Source organism: Haliotis asinina, chromosome 2, assembly GCF_037392515.1.
Source record: "Haliotis asinina isolate JCU_RB_2024 chromosome 2, JCU_Hal_asi_v2, whole genome shotgun sequence".
NCBI classification, from domain to species: domain Eukaryota; kingdom Metazoa; phylum Mollusca; class Gastropoda; order Lepetellida; family Haliotidae; genus Haliotis; species Haliotis asinina.
The window spans coordinates 44,653,124-44,673,833 of NC_090281.1; the positions used below are offsets into that span (position 1 = coordinate 44,653,124).

General features: G+C 37.7%; 2 protein-coding genes across 11 annotated transcripts in view; one reads left to right on the forward strand and one right to left on the reverse strand.

Annotated features, from left to right (window-relative positions):
• Window positions 1-20,710, forward strand: part of LOC137273780 (anaphase-promoting complex subunit 5-like) — a 134,199-nt gene that overhangs the window by 89,246 nt on the left and 24,243 nt on the right. The gene's annotated exons all lie outside the window — the stretch shown is intronic.
• LOC137273779 (uro-adherence factor A-like) lies at window positions 851-20,672 on the reverse strand. Its single transcript, XM_067806626.1, has 7 exons — window positions 20,530-20,672; window positions 17,427-17,579; window positions 14,774-16,908; window positions 14,347-14,463; window positions 13,128-13,226; window positions 12,203-12,360; window positions 851-2,343 (listed from the first exon to the last, which is right to left on the reverse strand). The coding sequence occupies exons 2-6, from the start codon at window positions 17,572-17,574 to the stop codon at window positions 12,244-12,246; spliced, it is 2,616 nt and encodes an 871-aa protein (XP_067662727.1). The 5' UTR covers window positions 17,575-17,579; window positions 20,530-20,672; the 3' UTR covers window positions 851-2,343; window positions 12,203-12,243.

The following is a 20,710-nucleotide window of genomic DNA, read 5'->3' on the forward strand; positions in this document are numbered from 1 at the left end:
AAAATCAGCAAGCAAACGGCGTCAGACATTTTAAGAAAATGGCACTACTACCACCAACAGTATGCCAAAAATGTAAATGCAGAAACCAAGCGAAGGCACAATGGTAAATATGACAACATTTGCACGATGCTCTACGAATGGTTTTCACGTGTACGAAGTAAGAATATGTTACTGTCCGGACCAATATTGAAGGAGAAAGCTTTAAAGGTTGCGACTGACCTCGGTGTGACTGATTTTAAGGTGTCTGATGGATGGTTTTCGTGTTGGAAACAACGCTACAATGTGAAACAGTTTACTGTTAGTGGAGAAAGTGTGTGTGTTGACAGTGATGTGACTGACAGCTATAAGGACCGCCTCCCAACCATCATCGCAGATTATCGCACAGAGGACATTTTTAATTGTGATGAGACAGGATTGTTTTACCATGCAATGCCTGACAAGACCTTGTCAAATAAACAACACGTATCAAAAGCACAAACAGACCGACTTGAGGCAGTATTTCCATAAGTGAAAGTAAAATTGACCATTAATCACAACATGATGATCAAGTTTAAGTGAAATTAATAAATTAATCAATAATTATTCATTTTACACTAGTGTATTGTTGTTTATTTATGTGTTTTCACTGTTGTGTCTGAAAGTTCAACTTCGTCATCAAGGGAGCTAACTCCTGTCAAATTGGACAATTCGGACTCTATGTAATTCGGACAATTAAGTCAGTCCCAGTTGAGTCTGAATTTGACAGATTCCACTGTACATTGAAGACATTTGTTTCCATATACATGTACACTCCAGCCTGAGGCTTTAGCACTCCACAGACACTTGTGATGAGGCAACACAGACACAGACATGAAAACCCAGAACCAATTTATTAAACTAAGAAGTCTAAAACAATACATTTTCTCGGTTGTACTGACTACTTTGTGACCAACCGGTTCAGGCTGTTCAATGGTTCTGACATATTTATGAATGGAATTAACTCCACTTACCAAAGAACAAGACTGCTACCTAGTCATTTTACTGTTTTTTATATTCTGTTTTGGTTCAAACTGCCTTAGGAAGAAAGCCAAATGAATGGAATATGTAATGATTTGATGCATACTTTTTTAGGATTTTGATTAAAAGCTGAGAGTTATCAAATCTAAATTCATACAAAATGTTCCGAAGGCAACAATCAAATAACATTTGCATTTTGCTCTTTGATGGCATTATCTTGTAAGTTTAGATAAGATGTTTAGATGGCACAAAAAGAAAACAACTCCAAATCTAGGATTACAAAACAGCTACAAAAAGCATATATGTATCCAAAGCTAAAAAATCACCTAATAGAGAAAATTATATTTATTAAGGACAAGCTTGCGATGAACTGACTGATATAACAAAAAAAATGTATAACAATCTACGATTATGAATAACTAAAATTAGTAACATCTTTCTGTTGGTTATAACCACAGTGTACTGTATACAAAGATGTGACGAATGAAACAAATCATAGACTCTTACCAAAATACAACTGAAAAAGATGAATTTGAAAAGAACAGGAAATACTCAAAGCTAGTAAATAATATACAACATAAAGCTACTCCATAAATCTACATGCTGTGAAACCCAGTTAGTTTAGGCTCTCTTTATCTGGTAACCCTGTCCAGAGACAGGTGCATCTAGCAATGCTTCTATTTGAACATAGGGACACTAATCTGTAGATGATTAACAAAGGGACATTACTCTATCTCTATGGTTCTTGAACCTTTCACTTTGTTCAACCTCACAGTTTACATAGAATTCTACTGCCAAGATCAACAAGGTTTCACTGTAAAATATTACATGTAAAGTAAGTTTCTGAAGTCCAGAAATATATTAGTTGTTTCAAAGGCATTTAGAAGTTGAAGGAATCAAACTAAAAATGCTTTATGGTTCAACTTCATTATTATACAAGTTCACGTTTCGAGACAGATCCTAGTCTCTTCTTCAGGTGAAGTGAGGGTAAAACTAAAGGTTTGTAGTATATATACACATAACAGTAGACTGATAACAAGGTAAACAGGTTTCTATTAATTGTTGTACAGGCTTCGATTGATTGATGTACAGACTTCAACTTATGTACAGGCTTCAACTGATTGGTGTGCAGGCTTGTGTTGATTAGGTTAACGAGTTACAGGTAAAGATGTTTGGATAAAGATTAGTCACTGAGGATAAGGTGGTTCCATGCATTGGGTAAGTAAACTACTCCGTCTCAGTTGGTTGAGGGCTTGTTCCGCTTGATTGCAATGTGTTAATAAGTAGCAGGATGACCTGTGACGGTGACTGAATCATTGACATGGCAGCCACTCTCATGGGACATGTCTGACAATTGACATTTAGCAAATGAAACTATTCACTGTGGTTTAATGTGTTGATTAAATCTTTGTATAGAGATATAAGACACAACAGCTTTTATGTTAGAAACTCATCCAAAAGGTATTCTACACTTTTAAGGCCTAATCTAAATATCAGGTAGAGGTTATGTTAGCAAAGTTTATATTGATATGAAAAGACCTTGTTTCAAAATCATTGAAGTACCAGAGCTAAGATGCACCCACTTCACACCAAATGTCTTTTTAGTTAGGCTGCTATCAATATAGATAATAGTGCGTGAGTGAGTTGCGCTTTACGCCGCAATATTCCAGCTATATGGTGACGGTCTGTAAAGAATCGAGTCTGGACCAGACAATACAATGATCAACAACATGAGCATCGATCTGCGTAATTGGGAACCGATGACATGTGTCAACCAAGTCTGCGAGCCTGACCACCCGATCCCGTTAGTCGCCTCTTACGACAAGCATAGTTGCCTTTTATGGCAAGCATGGGTTGCTGAAGGCCTATTCTCCTCCGGCCATTTACGGGTCATAGATAATAGAGATGGATCATTTTTATATGAATATTAATAAATATTTAAGTAACATTGAGGAAAAATGACTAAAATAGATGAAAGAACTATAGTGGTAGCAGTCAAAACTGGCATCTGTTCAGTCCTGCAAGTTGTCAATACTGACATAAAACTTCAGTCCCATCCATGGCTTGTACAGTTTATCATCAGCTCTACACTCTGGCACAGTGGCTAAACCAGCCAGTACCAGCCTCATATGGGGAATTTTATGATTTGTTTTTATCTCTTTCATGGCAACTGTAAAGTGAAATCCATGTGACTAGACATGTTCTGTACGTCACTTTTGTTGATCAAACAGAAGGCAGATCGGAAAACACCAAACGGATGTATTTTTTGTTTTCATATTTTGTCCAAGCATGCATAATGTGTGAAGGGTGTGAATGGTTTCCTTATGTACATGATAATAGACTACCACTGAACACAGTATGGATAGCAATTTTTCCAGTGGCACCTTAAACTGTAGAGGTCTTGGCGATTTGAATAAGAGGAGAGATGTATTTAACTTTTTACGCTCTAAGCTCCTTTTTCTGTATTTTATTCAAGACACACATTTCACATTAAATGATGAAAAACATATAAGAGCAATGTGGGGTCATGAAATTATCCTCATCTTGCATTCTAGCCAGTCAAGAGGTGTTGCATTTCTTTTAAACCTAATACAGAACATAAGATACACCAAGTTTATGAACTTCACGAAAATTCTGGAAATTTCCTTTTTCTGAATATCACACTGAATGACTTTAGAATGTCAGTTGGTAATGTTTATGGCCCAAATTCTGATTCCCCAGACTTTTACAAAATGATACTTACTAAATTTAAAGAACTTGGTAATGATTCTTGTCTTCTTGGTGGTGATTTCAATATTTCTCTTAATCAAGATAAAGATGTTTGAAACTACAAGAATGTTAATAACCCAAAGGCAACAGACCAATTATTAGAATTAATAGGAGAACTCAATCATTGATATATGGCGGGATAGCAACCAAGGATTAAGACAGTACACTTGGCTATGCACAAAACCTGTGAGGCAAGCTAGGCTAGACTTCTTTCTTATGTCAGAAAATCTTTGTAGAAATATGTCTCAAGTGAAAATAACTTTATGTTATCAACAGATCACTCGCTAGTTAGCTTCAACTTTACCATGAAAGATCACACACAAAAAATACTAGTACCTACTGGAAATTTAATAACTCTTTACTGCAGGACAGACATATGTTGAGGAAACTAAGGAACATATAAATTTAGTTAAGAAAGAATACGTGGCACCAGTTTATAATCTAGATAACCTCAATAATGTATCAAATGCAGATATAGTATTTTCCATAGATGATCACCTGTTCTCAGAAACACTTCTTATGACAATTAGAGGTAAATCAATATCATATGCTTCTCTTTAGAATTGAATAAAACAAAAGAAAAACATCAAATGGATATAGAAAACCTAGAACACAACTATAGAGAAGATGTGGTTGAAGAATTAGACAGTAAAAGGCAAGAATTACAACAGTTACGTGAAAAAAGATTAGCTGGTAAGATCTAAAGCCAAATGGAAAAATGAAGGAGAGTGTAACAGTAAATATTTTTTTAACTTAGAAACTACATTAATAAAAATATGAAAGAATTAGAAACACTCGATGGCAAATTAATTACACAGTTCTATCAAGACTTATATTCATCCAAAGAACATCTTGTAAAAGATATAGATTTCAATAGTTTAATTAGTGAACAAGATATATCTAAAGTTGAGAATTCTGACACAATTGAAGGACCTATAACTAAAGATGAACTTTTATCTGTACTTAAGACAACAAAAAGTAATAAAAGCCCTGGTTCAGATGGCTTCTCTTACGAGTTTTTAAAATTTTTCTGGATTGACATTATAGATTTCCTACTACGATCACTTAATTATAGCCTTGAAACTGGTCACCTATCTATAATCAAAAACAGGGAATTATAACCTGCATACCAAAGGGAGAAAAACCAAGACAATTTATTAAAAACTGGCGCCCAATCACTTTGTTGAATTCCTCATATTAACTCATGTCGCCTCATTATTGCAAATAGATTGTAAAGGGTCCTCCCTAAAATAATTAGTGAAGAGCAAACAGGGTTTTTGCCTGATAGATACATTGGAGAAAATATTCGGCTGATTTATGGTTTATTTCTATACACAGAAGCCAAACAGATACAAGGTATGCTACTACTTGTAGACTTTGAAAAGGCTCTTGATTCAATATCCTGGTCTTTTGTTTTTAAAACCTTGAAATTTTTTGGATTTGGAAAAAATATCTTTGAATGGGTGTCCATACTGTACAGAGACATGAAGTCAAATTTAATTGTTAATGGCAGGATGTCACCATGGATATCAGTTCATCGGGACTGCAGACAAGGTGATGATCCTATGCCCCCCATTATATTTTTACTATGTGCAGAAATATTATATAGTCTTGTTAAATAAAATAAAGATATTAAAGGAATATGTATTGATGATACTGAATATTTGATTGCGCAGATGACATTGAATTTATCCTTGATGGCTTCAAAAAAATATTTTGATGCAGTAATAGATACTTTAGATACATATGCACAAATTTCAGGACTTAAACTATGACAAATCGGAAGTTGTTTGAATAGGAAGCCGCAGAAATACTGAAGTGAAGTTCAGACCAGTCTTAAACCTGCGTTGGAACCCTGATGAATTCAGGATTCTTGGAATACTGTTTTCAGTAAAGACCGTAAAGATTGTGAAAGTAAAATCTATGAAATTGAAGAAATCATCAAATGATGGATGAAAAGAACCATAACTTCTCTCGGAAAAATTGCCATAATAAAGTCACTGCTCATTTCCAAATTAAACTTCCTCTTTCTTACTCTCCCTAACCCACCTGCAGATTTTCTTCAGAAGCTAAACACTATTTTATTCAGCTTCCTTTGGGATTACAAGCCTGACAAAAAAAGTGCTCCGTAATCTGTAAACCTGTTGTGGAAGGAGGGCTTGGAATGATAAATATTTTTGTTTGTGTTGATGCTCTGAAAATCACATGAATCAGATCACTGCTTTGTGTTGACTACGAAAGGAAGTGGAAAAATCTTTTCATAAAAGACTGTCCACAATGTTTAAATTTATTAACCTTTGGCAATGAATACCCATCAATATTATCTGAATCACTACAAAATATTTTCTGGAGAGATGTTCTGAATGCTTTCACTGAATACAGTTTTAATACTAAGCCATGTACTTATGAAGAATTTGTTAGATGATTGCCTCTGTTGTGAATAGAGCTACTTAGAGAGCAGAAAGATGGATGTTCAATCCCTTTCTAATCACAGAAAAGGTATGAAATAATTGTACTTATCAATACTCTCTCTGGCCGACCTTTACTGTTTGGGTACAAACTGGTCAGTAAGCAGTCTGCATTACCTCTGATTGACATGTTCAATTTCATGGCTTTTTGGGTTTCGAGATGATATCTTAAGGGGCAGTGGGGTGGCTTTGTTGTTATAGTGTTTGTCATCGCACAGAAGACTTGTGCTCGATTCCCCTACTGGGTACAATGTGTGAAGTCCAGCTCTGGTGTCCCCAGCCATGATGCTGGAATATTGCTTAAGTGACACCCGCTGATGTGATGGATTCATTTGGGAGTCTTGTATGCAGATTATCAGTGAGAAATAATAGCTTCTCATGCATTTTGATATGGTTTGAAACGAGTATGAGTCACAATTCTTCCATCTTAGGTCATATGAGAATTTATATGAAAATAATTCAAGATACAGAAAGAATATTTTGGTTTGTTGTGATTTATTTTCACACTGTTTTGTAGGCGTATTAATATGTTGTGTTATCTCAGTATGAGAGATTAAACAGTGCTTCAGAGGATACTTGTAGTTCTGTCAACAATTAAAGGAGGAAGCAACTTAACTAAGTGCTTGAAGCATTCATTTGTTCTGACTTTGAGAGATCACATTACCTAATGCTGGTTTGAGTCAAGATATTTCACTACATATGGTGGTAATCTTTACTAGATTCTGTGTACCAAAGGAGACTTCTGTGTTATGAAACAAGTATTGTAGACAACCGAGAAAGAAGTATTTTTGTATCACACTGGTAAGAATTCTAATGATACGCATTGCTGAATCCAGTTGTTACTGCAGTTAGTTCTTGTTCATGTACATGATACAAGTTAAGTTTGATGCTGAGGCTACTAGAGTGCAGCTCACATGATAGCACCGGGACTGTAATACAAACACAATAGATGGGCTTGGATACTGACTGGCTTTGACTGGACAGAGTGGACTAGACTTATTGAAGGGGACAAGTAGTTGACTACAGGCAGTGGAAACGAGAGGATGTGTCATGTGAGTGAGTAAATATATCGCCGAATTTACATGGTAGCAGAGCGTAAAATTCACTTTAAAGAGGAAAATGGCTGTGAATTTTAAATCACCACCAACACTGAAAGAAGATAGTGTTTATGAAGTTTGGAAAAATGAGTTGAATGTTTAGAGTTTGATGACAGATGTAGTTGAAGAAAAGCAAGCATTGGCAGTTACTCTCACACTTACTGGTCAAGCTAAGGCTAAAGCTTTGGACATTGATGTGACAGATTTAAACAGAAAAGGAGGATTGAAAACCTTACTGAAAGCACTTGACTCCTTGTACCAACAAGACGAGATAGACTTGGCCTATTCTACATACACACAGTTTGACAGCTATCATCGAGCATGTGGGACAAGTATGAATGAATATATCATTGAATTTGAGAGAAGAAATAGCATGTGCAAAAGATACCAGCTGGAATTTCCTGACCCCATTCTTGCTTTCAAACTTGTGGATTGTGCAAATCTTTCAGTTAGAGAAAGGCAGTTGGTCCTAACTGCTGCTTGTGACAGAAAATATCAGACAGTAAAAGCAGCACTAAAAAGAATATTCGGTGAAAGCATCACAACTTGCATTAATTCTGAAAATTCTATTGATATTAAACAAGAAACAGCATACATGACTCGCAATGATCCAAGGAGCAAAGTTAGCTATAAATACTCCACTGAAAATAGAACATGGTCACAGGGTAGTAACCAGAAAGGAACTAACCCATTAGACAGATTTGGTCGCAGAACAAAGTGTGTGATTTGCAGGTCAACTTTCCACTGGGTAAAGGACTGTCCACACAAAGATGAAGAGAAGATCAAACTGACAGAGGAAGAAACATGCAACCTTACCTTGTTCACCAAAGAAGAAAAGATAGAAAATCAAATCCTTATGACGGAAGCCTATGGATGTGCAGTTCTAGATACAGCCTGTACAAGAACAGTATGCGGTCGACAATGGTTTGACAATTTCATAGGAAATTTAAGTCAGAAGAGAAAAGCTGAAGTGGTTAGTAGAGAGAGTGAAACAGCATTCCAATTTGGAGATGGAGTCAAAGTGACATCATCTATGACAGCTTTAATTCCTGCAACAATTGGTGGAACAGAGTGTAAGATAGAGACAGAGGTAGTGAATGCTGACATTCCATTGTTGTTAAGCAAGCAATCCCTGAAGAAAGTTGGGACAAAGTTGGATTTAGGTACAGACAAAGCTGAAATGTTTAACAAACCAGTTACTCTCAATCTGACCTCAAGTGGTCATTACTGTGTGTAAATATCAGGAGACAGAGCACATATTGAAAGTCACAACATAGACCAAGAAATCCTGGTGATAGAAGAAGCAGCAAGCAAGGAAGAGAAGAAAATTATCATGAAGAAGCTGCACAAACAGTTTGGACATGCATTGAAAGAACATCTCAGAAAACTGATTCAGAATGCTGGTGTGATTGACAAAGAAACTATCAGTTTGATAGATGAGGTGTGCAATGAATGTGAAATTTGTCAGCAGTACAAGAGACAACCTCCTAAGCCATCAGTTGGCCTTCCTCTTGCTTCAGATTTCAATGAAACAGTTGCGGTAGATCTCCATCAACTTGAAGACAGAGTATGGTATTTACATGTTATTGACCTGTTCATCAGATTTAGCTCAGGGGCCATAATGAGAAGCAAGAAATCAAGAAATCAAGAGAGTTTGTAGCAAAGTTTTTGTCATGCTGGATAAATGTGCATGGTGCACCGAAAAGACTGGTCAGTGATAATGGTGGCGAGTTTAACAGCAGTGAAGTGAGGGATTTGTGTGAGAACTTCAACAATGAGATAAAGACCACTGCAGCATACAGCCCCTGGAGTAATGGACTTTTGGAGAGACATAATCAAACTTTAACGATAATGTTGAAGAAAGTTCGTTCAAGAGCAGAATTGTGATTGGGAGACAGCACTCAGCTGGGCACTCTCAGCCAAGAATACAATGACCAATGTCTATGGCTTTAGTGCACACCAGTTAGTTTACGGCAGAAAACCAAACTTGCCTATGAATTTGACAAATGACCTACCTGCATTAGACGGAACAACTGAGAGCAAGACTATTGGACAACATATCAACACTCTGCATGCTATGAGGCAGGAGTTCACCAAAGCTGAATCCTCTGAACGAATCCGAAGAGCTTTGAGGAAACGGATCAGGCCAGAGTCTGGTCCTTTTGTTAATAGAGAGAAAGTCTACTACAGGAGACCTGACAGCATAAAGTGGCGAGGACCAGCTACTGTCATCGGACAAGAAGGGGTTGTGGTTTTTGCTAGACATGGTGGAGCCTTGGTTAGAGTACATAAATGCAGGCTACAAAAGTTAGGAGACCAGAAAGAAACTGATGACCTGCATGAATCAAACAAAGACAATAGTGAAGGAAGTCAAGAAACTCCAAGTTGGCAGGAATATGCCCTTGATGACACTGACAACAGTGGCTCAGATGTGAGAGACGGTGATTTGAACAGAACAGATTGGAGCAAGGTCAAAAGTGGTCAAAGCATCTCATATGAGCATATGGATAGTGGTGAAATAATCAAGGCCAAAGTGTTAAACAGAGCAGGTAAAGCTACCGGAAAGAACAAGTCTTGGTATAATATAGAGCTTCAGGGGGAAGACATGCAAGGTGTAAGACAATCTATTGACCTGAGCCAAATAAAAAGTCTACAAATTTTGAAGGAGTCTGATGAGTGTCATACAGAATCAGCAGCACAGACAGATGATAGTTCACAAGATGAAGTTCTCATTGCAGATGGTATTTCATGGACTGAAGTCAAACAAGCATAGTTACAGAACTGGAAAGATAATGATGTTTATGAAGAAGTGGAAAAAGAAAATCAGAAGATGCTGTCAACACGCTGGGTCTGTACTATGAAGGAAACAGAAAATGGAATCTTGCCGAAAGCCAGACTTGTTGTGAGGGGATTTGAAGAAAACAATATTTGTGACACTGAGAGATTCTCCTACCTGCTCAAGTGAGTCCCTGAAGGTTGTGTTGGCAGTTATGGCTGAAAATCGATGGATACCTAGGTCAGTGGACATCAAGACAGCATTTTTGCAGGGCCAAGTAATAGACAGAGACGTCTATGTTAAACCACCAAATAATTGAGATCTGACAAGGTCTGGAAACTGAAGAAATGTGTATATGGATTAGGAGATGCATCTCGTAAATGGTATGACAGAGTGAAGCAAGTGTTCACAAGTCTTAATGGACAAGTCTCTAAATTAGATCCTGCAGTTTTCCACTGGCATAAGGATGATGGTACACTGACTGGCTTGCTGGCATGTCATGTTGACATTTTATTTGGAGTGGAAATAAAGAATTTCAAGCTAACATTATTCCAGCAGTCCATGAACAATTCAATGTTGGAAAGGAGCAGAGTCAGATTTTCCAGTGTGTGGGAATTGAAGTGGTATGTGAAGAGAACAAAATAAGACTCAGTCAACAGACCTATGCAGACAACTTGTCATTCATTGATGTGGAGAAATCAAGAGCCATGAAGAAGGAAGAGGTTTTGAATGAAGAGGAGAGGGCCTTGTACAGATCAGAAGTAGGCCAAATATTGTGGATTGCTAGACAGAGTCGACCTGATGTGTTATTTCAAGCTTCAAGATTGTCATCCTGCTACAAGCATGCAAAAATTGAACATCTGATGGAAATGAACAAAGTCATCAAACAAATCAAGGTAGAAAAAGTGAGCTTAACATATCAAGAACTAGAGATGGAGCTTCTAGTTTTCAGTGATGCAAGTTTTGGCAATCTCTCAGATGGAGGTAGTCAAGGGGCCTACATCATTTTTATTTCCAATCTCAAAGGAGAGGTGATGCCGATCTGTTGGAACTCAAAAAAGGTCAGACGGGTGGTCCGAAGCACCATTGCAGCAGAGACATTAGCTATGGCAGATGGTGTTGATATGGGTATATTCATATCCTCACTATACACAGAGATAAAGAGTGGCAAAGCAACCCCACTAATGCTGCCACTGGTGGCTATAACTGACTGCCAGTCTCTCTACGACAATCTGAAGTCTACCAACATGCCAACAGAGAAAAGACTAAGGATGGAGATAAGTTCAATCAAAGTGATGAGGGACAGCGGCTTAATCAAAAGAATACAGTGTGTGGACACAAAACATCAGCTCTCAGACTGTTTGACCAAGAGAGGGCATCACCAGCAAGGCTGCTTCAAGTCCTCTGTGACGGGCAGCTTTGAAGCTCTGCTGTGACAGGAAATCTGGATTTTAAACCTGTACAAAGTTTTAATCAGATTCCAAAATTACAAAAAGAGATTTCTTGTACTTATATGGGACTTGGATTCCTACCTTCCGTCCCTGAACTTGTATATAAAGACATCAACATCCATGTAGATAAAGTGGAAATTGATCTTTTCAGTTTTAAACAAAAAAATGACTAAAAGAAAGAAAAGAGGGAATTTGATACAAGTTAAGTTTGATGCTGAGGCTACTAGAGTGCAACTCACATGATAGCACCTGGACTGTAATACAAACACAATAGATGGGCTTGGATACTGATTGGCTTTGACTGGACAGAGTGGACTAGACTTATTGAAAGGGACAAGTAGTTGACTACAGGCAGTGGCCACGAGAGGATGTGTCATGTGAGTGAGTAAATATATTGCCGAATTTACAGTACATGTAGTATTCTTGAAATAAAAAAATAAAAATACAAACCATTATTGATGTGTCTAGCTGCCTCACTCTGTAATACATCATTTAGTTAAATTGAATTAATTGAAGATGTGGGATAAGGTTTACACACAAGTATAGATTGAGTCACTTTTTGTTCACACTATTTTTTTTATGTAGTCAGTAGATTTGTTGTTCTTGTTGCAGAAATTTACTTTTGAAGACTAACGATGTAGTTACCATTGAGTAGTCTCCCTTGTTTCATTAACTGACATTTGACGTTATGCAGTAGGTACCGCTGAGTGGTTTCCCTTGCTTTCATTCTCACTGTCAGAGGAACTTTCTGTTGGCCATTTCTCAGGCTGATTTTGCTGAATGATGACTGGCTGATTTCCATTCTGTAACCAAAACATAAGTGTTTGTTAGAAATGTTGGTGCAATGACTTTCATCCAAAATCAGAAAATGAAAGAGAGATATTCAATGTTATCATGTGGACACTCTGAGCTAAGAAGGGATTCCAAACAACCAATGGTGATTACCGGGACTGGCTATCAATTGCATAGACCTGAAGCTGTGGAAATCTAGACTTGCCACATTTTCTAGACCTGCGTGGGCTTTCTTGGATATATATACTTCAGGGTCTGTATGACAGACTATCAACTGCAGTAGGGTCTTGTCTGGCATTGCTTCAGTGTGGATTTGTGGGTTTCTGGTGATGGTAAATAGGTATAGGTTTCAATTCCAATTAGCATGGCTTGAACAGCACGTGATGGATTCTCTGGGGGAAAAAATGGTTTTACCAGCTGAGCTGAGCTTTGCAGTGATTAAGTTAGCATGGCTTGAACAGCAAGTGATGGATTCTCTCTGCGGTTGAGGTTGGATAAATGTTGCATCATATGCAATAAAAGCAGTTGTTATTCACAAAAAATATCTTACTTTCTTATTACTCACCATACATCTGAAATACCAGTCAAACAGATCATCTTTATATACACACAATGAGCCCTCTGTGTTTTGGCAAATGAATATTATATGTCATAAGTAAGTGATAATTGTGTTTTAATTATGTTTGTGTTTTTGGTTGCATGTGAGCTTTAAGGATTTATACATCCCACATAACATTGTTGACTATTTTGCCACTTCCTATAAAATATATTTGTTCACCTGATGAAATCGAGCAGACAGAGACATGGAAACCTCCATGACAGTATCCTGGTCATATTTTGGCTGATTCTCATTCAAAGCGTCTGTTTTCTTTGGTGTCTGAAAAGACAAGATATGCATAATACGCACAGTGAGGGCATACAATGGTTCGATTCTGGTTTAGAAGCCCATACCAGTCATGAGAAGCAGTGTAATGTACTGGGTGTTTAGACTTAGTTACTTGGTGGATGATGTAACAAGGCATATGACTCATAACTTCAGTCTCTGGTTTCCTTGTCCACATTATGACACATTTATTTACAGTAAAGTAAAGTTGGAATGTTGCTGAGGGTGTTGGTAAACAAAACTGCCAAGGCCAAGACTAATAAAGTCCTAAGTAACAATGCTGCCTACTACATATTTCAACATGTTTGCTGTTGTATTACAGGTAAAGCTAACTTGCACACAAGATTATCAGTTACATAGTATTTTGAAGGGGTGTACATGATTGTAAGACACTTGTAAATTCCTTATTTTCATCACCTCAGGAAGTATGGAATTTACAAGGGTTTTACAGTCTTGTACACCCTTTCAAAACACCATGTGACAAATTTATTACCCTTAAGATCTTTACATTAAACTTATCTTTAAACACCAACATTCAGCCTTTGGCAGAATGAGATGCAAAATTTCACCATGATATTTCCTGAACAGTCATAAAGGGAGATAACTCAGGATGGTTTAGTTTATGATATGGAATTTGAGATTTTGTTAAAGGAAAGGTGAAATACAGAAACATTTTATGTTTTGAATACATTTATTGACACAAACAAATAAGAAATTATGGCAACAATTATATTACTCCATTTATGCTCATAATTGTATACCTCACCCCTAAAATTTCAATATGATCAGACATTTCACAGCCACATTCCATCTAAGGTCAAGGTCATGTGTACAACTCATGCAGTGTGTCATGTGACAGATTTGATGGGGTGTACTATTTGTACACCCTTGCAAAAACACATACATGATTTTGTATGCTTTGGGTTCTGACCAATCAGAATTCAACAGATTTACTTAAAGGGTAATAAATTGATTGATGCTCCAAACCCCTGGAGCATAAAGAACTTTCCAACTGACGAATATTCATTTGGGTCAACAGTCAAATCAATTTTTTTCTGATCACCTTTAGCTTGATTAAACTGTTTCTAGAGAACAAGAGCGATAGTTGACAGACCTTGTCCTTTGCAGATGGTCTTCCATCTGGTGGTGCATGTTGTTCCTTGTCATTGTCAGCCATCACTCTTTGTTTCTTCTGAACCTTTAGTTTGGTTGCCCGCAACTCAGCTGAAGCCTGGCAAGAAAGGTGAATTGAGCCTGATATTACATTCCAGATCATCCCACTAACATGGTGGCATGTATGTGTGTGTGTCTGCAGGACTGTGTGTACTGGAGTGCACTAGTGTGTACTAGTTTGTACAAGGATGGAGGAAAAGCATAATTAGGTCATGAAGAACTGGTCCGTCACTTAAGTTTTACTTCATTTGATTTTCCTCATCATGTAATTAATGATTTTGATGATATGTGATGCAGTTTGGATAGAGCAAACCTCGCTAAGATTTAGGATTTATTTTTCAATTGACCTATATTTAGTCAGTTTTTACCTCATGACTTGATGGAGGCAACCTATCTTCACAGCCATTATCTTGATCAGGACGTCTGTCAGGTGGATCTTTGGGATCAGATTGGGGTGTATAGTTTGCCTCGCCTAAATCACTTGAGTCATCTTTTTGAAGACTCACATCCTGTTTGGTCATGTTTTTGTCTTGGTTCAGACAACCTTTTTCTTGTTCAGAGTATCTGTCATGTTCATCTTTAGGATCTACTGGGGTTGATGAAAGCTTCTTGTCATCATAAGTTTGATCATTTTGGAGATTCGATGCCTGTTTGTTCATCTGTTTGTCTTGACTCAGGCAACCTTTGTCTTGTTCAGAGCATCTGTCATATTCATCTTTAAGATCTATTGCGGCTGCTGGAGGCTTCTTGTCATCACAAGTTGAATTGTTTTGGAGATTCACAGGGACTGATCTCTCTGCAGTTTTGTTGTCATGATTGTCCTCTAAGGAATATGTATGTGACAGGACAAGTCCACTAAGAGTGGCATTGGGAGAATGCATTAGATTGCTTTGTAATTTCCCAGGATCATCAGTGGGGGAGAAAAGGCATGTATTCCCTTGATGTCTTATTAACACACAAGATTCTTGTGGTTTGTGAAATTCTTCTTGTTGGGGCCCTGACTCCTGATTGTTTTCTCTAGGACAGCTCAGAACATGTGTTGCCTCTTCTGTTTTTGACGATACATCATTACCTGTGTTTAGAGCTGCAGGCTGAGCTGGAAGTACAGCTCTACTTTCTGAAGCAGATTTTCCATATATGCCTGTATCTTCAGTCAAATGCAATTGCTCTTTTGAATTCTCTTCTTTTCCTAGGCAAGTTGGACTGTTACTTCTACTAAGGGACACCTCCCTATCAATTTCTTTGGTAGTTATTGAAAACTTGCCGGCCATGTTTATGCTGTCTGAATCTACTTTAAGGATGGACTGTTTTCCAAAACATTCCGCAGCATTGTTGTTTAAAACATTGACTGTTCTGTCAATCTTTTCAGGTTTTGTGGCTGCAAAGCTACTGCTTTGAATGGTTTCACTATTGCCATCCAAAACAGTGGATTCGTCATCAGTATTTATGTCGACCAATGTCTGAGTTTCAGCAATCATGGTGTTTTTGGGTTCAGCAGCAGCAGCAGCAGCAGCAGCAGCAGCATGTCCATTGTGACCTTCTGCTTTACCATCCTCCGCCAAATCAGAATCATTTGCTTTGCTTTCAGCAGGCAAAGGTTTGTCTACACTGATGACAGTACTGAAAAAAGCTTCCTGACTGTCTGCCAAAGTCTTGGATTCATCATCAGTATTTGTGTCGACAGAGCCTTCAGTTTCAGCAGCAACAACCATGTCTTCACTGATCACAGTCTTTGGAACAGTTTCTTGATTGTCTTCCAACGCCTTGGATTCATCATCAGTGTTTGTGTTGACAGAGCCTTCAGTTTCAGCAGCAACAACCATGTCTTCACTGATCACAGTCTTTGGAACAGTTTCTTGATTGTCTTCCAACGCCTTGGATTCATCATCAGTGTTTGTGTAGAGAGAGCCATCAGTTTCAGTAGAGAAAGCTTTATCAACACTGATCACAGTCTTTGGAACAGTTTCATCATCACCATCACCATCACCTGCACTTGCAGCATGTCCATTTTGGCTCTGTGCTTCACTGTCCTCCTCATTAGCTGTGGTTAGAGCTGCAGGCTGAGCTGGAAGTACACCATCACCTGCACTTGCAGCATGTCCATTTTGGCTCTGTGCTTCACTGTCCTCCTCCAAATCAGAACAACTTAGATCATGGTCACTGTGTTCAGATTCAGTGTATGGGTTATCAGTTGAGACTTCTCTGTTTCCTTGGTAGGTCATATTTGTTTCCAGATCTATGACAGTATTACCAGGGCTTCTTGGTAGTTGCTGAGAAACACCTTCAGTCAGCCCAGTTAAATGAGATACAGGTCTCTCACTATTTTCTGCTGCAGTGGCACATCCATTTGGAATGAGTCCATCATTGTGCAATGACTGTATGACTTGTTTGATCGGTTGGCTGCAGTTCAGTCGGTTCAGAGTCTCCATCAGCTTGATGAAAAAGTCACGTCTTTCCTCATAGAGACGATCCATGTTGAAATTTTCAGAGACATAGTCTGCACCTGTTTATGAATAAAGGAGTAGATCATGAGTGGATGAACTGAGGGAGAATTCAGGTTTGCATAGTTGGTCTCCAGTAACTTGTACTAACTTCATCAGATGGCCAGGCTTGGTGACCTAGCACGAGAAATTATTCATTATCGATGACTGATTTTTTGGGGGGACACTATGATATATGGTGGATACTGATGGATATGATGTCACTGCAATTTTGCTCACTGCAGAGTTTAACTGACAAACATACTGTCATGATGTCACATCAGCTGAATCATAGTTCAAGGGCTGCAGATGACAGTGCTTGTTAGATTGGCTTCTTTTAATGCTGTCATATGATTCCTTCCAAATTAGTTCATACTTCTTTGAAGGATACTCAGTAAAACCATAACTGAAACAACCCAAAGGTTTTCCAGAAGTCTTAAGTGATAAATACCAAAAGTTTTAATCCATTTCAAGTACCTATTTGTAACAATTCAGACTGCATCATCCCATGACATTGTCCTTTACTGATGTAAGGCTTTACCTGACTCCTGTCCATGGTGATAGAAGTGGTAGATGACGAAGAGGCAGAGAATAAGATAGGAGGTGATGGTGCACATGGTGTAGAGACCCCATAGCAGGTACAGCAGTGCAAGGCAGCTCACAATGTTGGTAAAATATGTGCATCTCATGGTGACTGAAAGTCAACAGAAAATGTAGTCAGCATCTGCATTTTAACAGAGAGTTGGTCATGCTTAGGACTGGCTAAAATGATTGATAATCAGAAATATCATTGACAAGGGTCAAAATCTAATAAACATAATATACCAAATGAAACACTGATCATAATCAAAACATCAGGCTAACTGTGTTTTTGCAGAATGTTTTTCTTAAAAAGAAAAATGTTGTCTGGCAAACTGTCATTTAAATACTGACACAGTTCACCATTTGTTATGAGGGAGAAGCGCAATGGTGGAGGGGACAGCAAGGTGTTCAAGAAAGGATGGAGACGGTTAATGAATCAATGACTTTGTTGGTACCGGTCCATGTGCTTCTCAAATGCCTGGCTGTCCCTTTCTCCGCACTCCCCTCCTCATAGCAAATTTTGAACCTTGTCAATATTTTACTGATAGTTTGTTAAAGGTCACATGCAACAAAAAAATCAAACATACTTAAAACACACTTATCACTTATTCATGACATATAATATACATTGCTGCTTGTGGAAAAACAAATAAACAAAATTTGAAGCGTTCTTTCGCAATTCAAATTTGCAATATTTTGTATTTGGGCTTACTTCCCCGAAATAAAGCCCTCAGGAGACCGAACCCAGTCATAGTGCATGGGTCTGCACTCAAGTGTAACGACAGTTTGCGATGGGCTGATTCATTTGCTGATACACTGAGGGTTCATTGTGTGTACAGAAAGATGATCTGTTTGATGGGCATTTTAGAAGTATGGCAAGTCACAAGAAAGTAAGATTCTTCATGGATAACAACCTCTTTTTTTGTATTTGATGCGTCGTTTCAGTATGGATTCATATACTTTTGTCAGACATATACATTAAAAGAAGTTGTTATCCATAAAGAATGTATATAGAGATGTTGGTTTTTCTAAATACATGTTCTTTGAATTTGAGTTCGATCCAATCAAAAATCATCTCAGTAGAGATGATAAACTGCTGTGTGGCTGGAAACTGGCATTCGTCCAAATACAAAGCAGGACTTGAAACTGACAAGAGTTTGCACCAGTTTCTGTCAGATACAATCATCTGAGAAAAAATGGATGGAGTTTGTTTGCAAACCACAGACATAAAACCATGTCATGTGTACAAGTATCACACCTGTCTTATTACATAATGTAGCAGAGATGGGACTCGGGTGCACGAGTCATAAATTAATTTATTTTGTTTATGGCATATAGCCTGATAGGTGTTAAGTTCAAACTGCATGTGGTCAATGTTTGAAGCTGTGTACTGCAAGTTGTCTTTAGCAGACAGGCAGACAGACATATAGGTGTGAATAAACCAGACATTCATCGGAGCTTTCTCAGTGACAGAGACTGTTTCAATCAACAAATTTTTTATGTAACGAGTAGATTATTTACTTGTTTGTGTACACAACCAAGATTAGACAACTGCTCATGACCTCACTCCAGGCATGCATACTGTTTCAAGCTCTGCGAACCTATTCACAGCGCATGCGTTGTGGGTGTAGAGCAGCGCTGGGGAAATTTAGTGAAACCTCTGAACTCCGATTTCGCAGGCTTTTTTTTTTTCTTCGTGTTTTTTTCAACTTCTTAGGTTGAATTGGCATTTTTGATTATTTGTTTCAGTAAGTGCATACTGAAAGGTACCAGAATCTGCAAAGTTGAAGTTGTGTTTTACGTTGCATGTGACCTTTATGCAACTTTTTTATTTGTAGGGGATAAATTCTGCTAAAACCTTTCTGAGTTGGTCTGGTGTTTTGTTGAATATTTTGTTTCTTAGTTTTCAAGTTTGATTGCAATTCATTGGTCTGCTTTTGGGCCAAATGGACTGCAATGATTATCAATATGAAAATTATGTCATGAATAATATCATAATTAACTTTGGTGAAAAGAGTTTTAATTTTACCTTGCAAAATACATTCTAAATTATTTTCAGGATGATGTTTTGTTAGTAATCGGTGCATACACCCATCACCACTCATATTCATGTCTTTCAGACATCTTTGGCATGTTTGCTCAAAGTTATTTATTTAAATATTTATCACAAATCTCTATGACCTATACCCAGAGGTGGTGGTGATGGTGATATAAATTTAGTTTTAGAGAGACCTGGACCAGAAGTTGGGTCTAATTTTTGCGTCCAATGACCTGTACTGATAGTCAGCACTAGTCCCCCTTTTGTTTAATCCAGATAATAATTGATGCCTTATAACTCATACTTATCAAACAGGTGCCTACGTGACAGATGCCGTTCTAACAAGGTCGGTACATCATGGAAAGTGATTATACATGATACCTGTAACTCCCAGGTAATATCACTGTAAACAACATACATGGAACTGACTGTGCAGGATAATATTGATTCAAATATACTATCAGTCAGTCAATGGGACTATGAGACAGGCTTTTTGTTTTTTATGTAAATATTTTTTCATTTCAGACAAAATAGCCTGTCTCAGCTGAAACTAAATTAAGGAGCTTGTTGACCCCAACTTCAGTAAATTTGTTTTAAAAATCATTGCTGTGATTTTAATTTGAGAAAGTGGGATTATTCCTGTGAAGTGTTCAAACATTGTTTATTATGATGAGGAGGGGTAACAAGATACCCTTTTTGTTTAAATGTTTACCGGAAGGCTTTGGTTCAGCTCAGTCATGTTTTTGATATATCACCTGAACAAGCACATGTTTAAATAAACGTCTAGTTCTCATTTCGATGAACTCATCTGGTAACATTACAATATCTAAAAGAGTTGCTATTTCCTTATATTATGCAGACATAATGGACCTATGGGGCCCTAAATATCTCATATATTGTCCTTTTCCTGCTTGCAGTAAAGAATCTGGAAAGGAGAGATCGAGACAAAAATGGCTGATAAAAATAATCAGTCTCAGTAAATGTAGAACACACGGTTAGTTCCTCCAAATTTGAAAACTCTTACCTGTGTGTGCACTTTGTTAACCCCTCAGTTGTTCGTTTGAAAAGTATATATGTTAATTAAGTTTGAAATCCTTCAGGTGTATTTAAGTAAAATTTGATCAGACTGAGTAGACTACCGGTGTACTGGTAAAAGAAAGTGCTCTACGTCATTCATACTAGTATACATGTGATGTACGTCATCA

Bases quoted from the DNA above. Each gene is read 5' to 3' on its own strand.
- LOC137273779 (XM_067806626.1), bottom strand. From the start codon at position 17,574: ATGAGATGCACATATTTTACCAACATTGTGAGCTGCCTTGCACTGCTG. The intron at 16,909-17,426 runs GTAAAGCCTTAC...ATTCATAAACAG, and splicing joins TCACCATGGACAGGAGTCAG to GTGCAGACTATGTCTCTGAA. The intron at 12,361-13,127 runs GTGAACAAATAT...TTTTGGTTACAG, and splicing joins TGTCTGCTCGATTTCATCAG to AATGGAAATCAGCCAGTCAT.